This window comes from Marmota marmota, unplaced genomic scaffold (genome assembly GCF_001458135.2).
Source record: "Marmota marmota marmota unplaced genomic scaffold, marMar, whole genome shotgun sequence".
Taxonomy (NCBI): Eukaryota; Metazoa; Chordata; class Mammalia; order Rodentia; family Sciuridae; genus Marmota; species Marmota marmota.
This window is the reverse complement of record NW_026000037.1, coordinates 61,949,164-61,956,292: the sequence shown is the minus strand read 5'-3', so window position 1 is coordinate 61,956,292 and position 7,129 is coordinate 61,949,164. Positions and strand designations below refer to the sequence as shown.

The window sequence follows — 7,129 nt, the reverse complement described above, 5'->3', positions numbered from 1 at the left end:
GGTGCGCGCCGGCGAGGCATTTTCGTACCCCACCACTGCGAGGAGAGGTAGCGAGATGGGGGCGAGATAAGCGCGCGGAGGGATCCACGCGAAGGCGAGGCGAACCGAATGTCCGACGGGACGCCTCACTCCATCCCCGAGATGCCTCCGCCAGCCTTAAAGGGGGCCCATAAAGCCGCACTGCCAAGGGCTCGCAGTGCCCCGGGGCCGAGAGGACGCCTGCCTTGGCCCGCTGAGAGGGGGCGCGGCAGAACCTTAGACTTGGGGAGGCAGGGAGGACACTCCCAGGAGGCTGCAGAGCAAATGACTCCCTCCTAGAGCCCCTGGAACAGCCCTGTGAAGACTGGCCATGAGTTTTGCATTTCTGAACACGGGGAACTTGGACCAGCAAAGTTGACAGACCGGACCGTGCATTTGGTTGGGTCTAAATAGTTTGATTAAAGGTCATAAGTATGGTCCCAACTCTTGGCGTTATCAAACGAATCAAAGTCCTTTCCAACAGAAAGGGCCTTGTGGAAACGAGAGGTACATTTACAATTGACGCACTGCATACCTGGCTGAGGCTTCTAGGTTAATTGATATTTAATGAAAATCATGCCCATGAATATAGTTTCCATCATTTCACCCTTGATAGACGTCAGTATTAGGAACCAGGGAGACTGTAGAATGTGGGAAGAGGGGCATTAGCACTGCTGAGGGAGTAAATAGAGGAGCGGACAGAAATGTTTCTAGCCGAGAAAGAGGACTCACGCTGGGGTGGGTGGCATTTCCTAGGTCAGGACTTGAGACTCCCAGGTCTTAGCCCCCATGCCTGCGCGAGCAAACCTGAAAAGACTGTCCCCCGGCTGGCGCACCGGGAACCGACACTCGCGAGTCCCCCCTGGAGCCTCAAGACTGGCATTCGGATCGCGCTGGTTCTAGGCTGCTGCGGGCGGCCCGGTGTTCTGCTAACTATTCTAGTTAATTCACCTAACCTGTGAGATAAGCTGTGTGAGAGTGGGCTCGGAGGCTTATCTTAAAGTTGCTAATTTTTCCCGAAAGAAAAGGAAGAAAAAAAGTTAAGCCTAGTTTGTGATTAAAGAGGAGGAGAAGCAGCCAGAGTTATGTATGGATTGTTGAGTATGAATCGGTAAAATATTCCGGATTTTAGCAGCTCTCTCCCGAGTTGCTTGGCATTACACCACCAACCTTCTCTCCATGCTTCTTCTCTCCCGTTTTAATAAATGTAAAACATTTAATAAATGCCATTTAATAAGTGTTCCAGTAAATGTAATGGTTCTCCGCTGAGTATTTTTTTTCTCTTCTACTCAGCCTTTTTCGTGAGTTCCTTGGATGCTGAGCCTCTTTCCCTTCTAGGTAACCCAGTGTTGAGAGGGCATGAGACCCACTGGCCTTGGGAACAGACCTCAAAGACACGCCCAGCCCACCAAGGACGATCTGGTTTAAGCTACAACACACCACGCCGGCTTTCCACACCAAATGTAATGCCTAAAAAACCCAAATGGCTTCGAAGTCGCAGCAGGCCAGTGATTTCAATTATCCTGGCATTCCTTGTGAGTTGGCCCAGCTTGTATGATTGGGAATCCTGAGGGTCGGTCCATCGGACTGAATATCATTTTTACAAATGGAAAAAATTAAGGTTGAAATGGAAAGGCACAGAAAAATAATATTGTCTGACCCAACTATTTCTACAAGGAATGGCTGGAAATGGTGAGGTTACACAGATTGTTAATGGATCTGAAAATAAAGCCCTGCTTTATTGAAATTTTAGTAGAGAAGGCTGAAGACTTGTTTTAGGGGTGACAGGGGGGTAAGATTATATATAAAAAAATTTTTTTTGTTTTCCTTTTGTTATTGCCAAGCATCACCAGATAGCTTTCTTTGAATTCAGAGGGGAAGGAACTGGTTCTAACAGTTAAGGGTTTATACTTCTATTTTGCAAATATCCAATTAAAAGATTATTTTTAATAAAAACTGTAATGGTAACTCTGTAATGGTGCCTTTTTATTTCACTATTCGGAGTGTGTGTGTGTGTGTGTGTGTGTGTGTGTGTGTACGCACGCCCTTGCGTGCTATGTGCCCGCTGGTGTTTGAACCCTGATAAATGAATGGGTTTGGGAATGGAGTTGGGAACAAATAGAAGAGATAACCCAAATCTCTATGTCATAAGACACTTTTTAGAACTGTGTGATTCATGGGGTGGGGCTGGGAAAACAACACTACTAAATGCATTTCTACATATTCAGGCCTAATTTAGAAAATATTAAAATACAATTTTCTCTTTGGACAAAACACATTTTTAAAAATTTTCATATATAATCATTTTGTTTATAATCTGAATAGAAAAAGAGCAAAATTAGCTTCGTAAATAAAGATCTATGCTGTTACCCGTTTTCGTTTTGATAGAATGAATTAATTTAGCATAGCGTTTTGGAGTTTCGCTGTACCAAAGTCCAAATTTTCCGAAATCCTGGCTGAGCCAAATTTTATGCCTGGAAAAAACTGATGGACAAGTTAGCAGTGCACATTATTTGTTTTTGGTTAAATTTATCTTAATTTGGAATTAAAAATAAGATTGTAATTATTTTTAATCAAAACCTTTCTCCACCGCAACTACAGCTTTATGAGATCAGAAAATGGAGCAACAGCGCTCTCTAGTGGCCAAATGCCAATCGCGCGGACCGAGTTCAACTTCGTTTTTATTTCTCTCAAACCAATTCTAGTCTTGTTCATTAGTTTGACTGGGGTTTGGACCACTGACACAATAATGCTTCTCTATTTGATTGTCAACAAGTCGACAGGGCCTCTTCAAAGCTGAGAATACTTTTATTTGTGCTCCCAAGAGCTTGTAGTTGTGTCTTTGCCAAAAACTTCCAGCACTTTTGTTGGATACTTTAGGTCCACATTCTGTAACAGCCCAGCTGTGCCTTTTAGCACAATTATAGGACAGGCTAGATTTAACAAAACTCAACTTTTAAAATATCAGTTTTCGAGAAGCTTTATTTTCCCTCAAAGGAACCAAGCACTTCAACAACTAAGGAAGTATGGAAGTCAGGAATTGTATTTTTTCTTTTAAAGCTGTTGCTTTTAGCATGAGATAATAAACATTTCTATTTTAACTTTCTAAATTTGATGATCTGGGCCCATTTAGTTGGGCAATTTGGGAGGAGTGAGGCCAAATTGAAAGTTTTTTTGCTGGATTTCTGAATGGCTGTCTGGAAAGTCCCTTTTGGGCTTGTGTTCCTTTGAAATTCTATGGACAGTAATGGGATTTTAAACTTTTATAACAAAAGTTACCGACAGAGCCAAATTGACTAAACATTCCACTTGATTTTTTTTTTAAAGCCCAAACTATTAAATCAGCTTAGGTGTTTCCTGATAGGTTAATCTTTTTTTCTGTCTCATTTTTAAAAATGCGTTCTGCAAGTTCAGGTGTAATGGTTGTATTTTTGATAAGTGAATATATTTCAATATTTTTGCTGTGAAGTTTGGAATGAAGGGCCATATACGTTTTTGTAAAGAGGCATGTAACTTCATCTTTTCCCACAGACTATATTTCTGGAGACTCTTTTCTGAGTAAATGACCCAAGCTCACTAACCTTCCTACTCTCAAGTAACAGGGTGTTGTAGTGTTTTGCTTTGTTTGGTTTTGGGTTTTTTTTTTTTTTTTTAAGAACCAGCTAGAGTGTGGCCACAGTCAAAATATTACAAAGAGCCAGTCGCCTTAAGCTACTTCTAATGCTCAGCCCATTTTAAAAACCAGAAACACATCACCTTCTTCCTATCTCTCATTTTTATTTCCTATGTGCTCACACCTCACTCGGGGGCTCCCTAGCCCCTGCCTTCTCGGTTCAACACAGTCTTGTTTATATTTTATTGTCCAGATTTTAAGACCCAGTTTTGTCTGCATTTTTCCTTTCCTCTCACAAACATCAAAATGAGATGGTTTCAAAGCGAAGCGCCTGGCCTGTCGTAAACTCATTACCTCCAGACGTCTCGCCGGCTCGATGGCTTTATGACACCTTGGCTCTTCCTGTTTTCAAAGAACTCTAGGTATCGGGCTGGCTGCAGGGGTGGGGGGTACACAGCACCTCCGCCAGATCTGGGCCTTGGCTTTCTGTCCCAGCCCCCCTCTGCTTTCTCTTCGAGTCCCCTCTTTCATCAGGATCCCCAAGATCTCTGCCACCGCCCCCGCCTTCCGCTCAGCCCAGGCCGCCCGGCGCCGCCGCCTCCTCTAGGGCCTGCAAAGACTATGCTCCGCCTGAACCCTCGCTTACAATGACCTTCATTTTAGCCTCTGAATGCGGACCTTAGAGGGCCAATCTGGGGGCTAAACATACACAGAAGCTGGGTGGAGGGAAGGGGGCGGCGGAATGAGGGTGGCCGGGAGTTGTTCCTTGACCATTTTGATCCGCTAAGGTCACTTTGGGGCTCCTGTGGGGAGGGGCGAAAGCTCACAGCTTAACCAGCTTGGACCTCCCGGAGCCAGCTAGCCCCGCTGAGCTGGGAGAGTAGCTCCAGAGCGCAGAGTTGGCCTTTCTCTTGTTTGGAGACCGGGGTTGGCGGCTGGGGCTCCATGGGTTGAGGCAGGCGTGGGGTGGGTTATGTCAAAGCCTTAGTAAAAGGGTGGTTGGTTCCTGGGGCCTGCCGGCTCCCCCAGACGTTGCTGCGGTGCTGACAACTGGGCCCAGAGCACAGAGTTCATTGAAATGCTAGCACCAAGATGAGGGAGGCGCCAAGACTCCCTCAGGGGCTGCACTCCAGGCCAGGTCAGCCCACACAAAGGAAGTTCAGAGGAACATCAGAGAAACCTGCCAGTTGGAAGGGCCCCGATTATTAAGCCATGTCTCCCAAGAATAGAGGCAAAGTCTGGTAAAGGTGATATTTTTGTAGAGTCAGAGAAGTGACACAATGTTCAGGACCAGCGTCTGGGCTCCATTTGATCAGGTTAGCATTTATTGGTAGGAAGCATTAACATTTACAACTGGTCCTCGAGCAGGAACCCTGAGGGCCACAAACCAAAGCAGCTCACGTGAGCCCAGCCTTCCCAGAAAGAGTAACTGCTCCAAAACATTAAGAACAGACCCCCACCCACCCACCCGAGGCCCCGGGCTTCTTCCTAGGCCTCACTCGAAGTCTCAGCCCGCGGGGTCCCTGTTGAAAGTGGGCTTTCAAAACCCGGTGGGTGACCGAACCACTCAGGCTTAGGCCTGGGCGAGCAGCCAGGGTATGCACAGTGTCTTCCTCTGCCTTCAGCTTCTCGGATTGGGGCGCGCTTGGTCCGGTTTGGTGAGGCTGCGGGAGCTAAACTACAGCACTTTTCAGAAACATGGGGCACATTAACACATTGAGAGGGCTCCTCAAGCCAGCGTGCACTCACAAAATATAGCATTTCCTAAGGAACCGATGAAGCAGGAAAGGGAGGGAGTGGAATAGATGAAACCCCAAAGCCACTTGGTTTCTCCAACACAGAAGCGAGCAAATACAGAGTTCCCCAAATACCTCACAGAGACCAACCACACAGTCACTTCTACCAAGGGGGAGAAAAAAAAAAGTCTGAGTCGCTGCAGAGTTTCTGGAAATCAAGCACCCACAAAGATAAACTCCGTTGCCTTTGAGAGCTGCTGCCGGTACCGAGCTGGGTCAGTCTCCTTTGGGGCATTTCTCCTTGCTCATCTTTTTCATTTTCATTCTACGGTTCTGGAACCAGATTTTGACCTGTCTCTCTGTGAGGTTCAGAATCCTGGCCACCTCGTAGCGCCGGTCCCGGGTGAGGTACATGTTGAAGAGGAATTCCTTCTCTAGTTCAAGCGTCTGGTATTTGGTGTAGGGACAGCGCTTTTTCCGGGTGGAGCGAGCGTGGATCCAGTTCGCTGCGGGGTTGTCTACGAAGAGGGGGGTTTACAGAGGAGAGCGAGGGGCGGAGGGGAGGCAGGGAGAGACGACAGGGTGGGGAAGAGAGGTCGTTAAATTAATTTCACCAAGGATGGCCGCTTTTCACAACTTGGGGGGAATTATCATAAAAAGCCTTAATGCTCGCGCTGTTTACCGTACAAACCGCGCGCCCAGGGTAGGTGGTTATGGGAAGCTTTTTTATGGATGCGTGTTGCTCGCCTAGGCATGGGTAGGCGTCTAGACGTTTTTATAGGTTAGTAAAACTATCAGTTTTGCACATTCGAGCCTTACAGGTTTCAGCAATAAATCAGAGGGCAATTTCTTTTGCACTTACTTGGGTCAAGTTGCTGCTGCGGCGGCTGCGGATGCTGCTTCTCCTCCTCCTTCAGCGGGCAGCCGGGGCTCGGGTGATCACTGCAAGCCGAGGGCTCCGACGAGCCGCCTGCCCCGGGCCCGGACCGGATCCCCGCCCCGGGCCCGGTTCCCCCGCCGCCGCTGCAGCCTTGTCCCTCAGGAACGAGTTGCACGAGAAATCGGTGCCGCCGCTCCCCTGGGACTCCCGGGCCGCAGAGCACTCAGTCCGTTTGGAGGAGGAGGACGAGGAAGTGGAGGAGGAGGAGGTGGAGGCTGCGACTGGGGCCGGGGCCGCTCCGGTTTCAGGCTTAATCCCGTAGTGGCGCCCGTTGGCTGGGCCACCGGGGCCAGGACTGGGACCAGGGCCCGGGGCGCCGCCTCCGCCACCGCCACCGCCACCGCCACTGCCCGCGCCACCAGGGAAGCCGGGCAGTGGCTCCATCCAGGAGCGCACGTAGCGGCCAGGCTCGGAGGCGGCGGCAGCGGCGGCCAGGGGCGGCGGGGGCACGTACGGGTGATACAGGCCGCTCATCGCCGCCGCCGCCGGGGGCTGGGCGGGCACCGCGGACCACGAGGCAGAGAACACGGCCGATTTGGGGGCAAAACTACACGAGGCGAACTCGGCGGCAGACGCTGCCGGGCTGTCGGCCACACCTGCAGGCCGGCCCTGCGCGCCTGGCCCCGGTGGCCCGAAGCGTGCCGCGAACACCTCGTCGCCCTCATGGCCTATGAGGGAGTCCACGTAGTAGTTGCTGAGGGTGCCACTGGAGGACATTTTGAGGCGCCGTGCGCTCCCACCCAAGGTTACACTGCCCGCCGCCGAGCCGCTCCCCGCCGGCTCCGGCAGCGCCCGCACCCTAGTTCGCAGGCGTGCAGCCTC

The 7,129-nt window shown here is 49.9% G+C and overlaps 1 protein-coding gene across 1 annotated transcript; it reads right to left on the bottom strand.

The window, feature by feature from the left end:
• Nucleotides 1–4,934: 4,934 nt before the first annotated feature.
• Hoxd9 (homeobox D9) lies at nt 4,935–7,123 on the bottom strand. The gene is given in 3 exon segments (XM_015478993.2): nt 4,935–5,885; nt 6,230–6,380; nt 6,383–7,123. Coding segments are annotated over 3 exon segments (1,035 nt in total). The 5' UTR covers nt 7,025–7,123; the 3' UTR covers nt 4,935–5,643.
• Between the last annotated feature and the right edge of the window lie 6 nt (nt 7,124–7,129).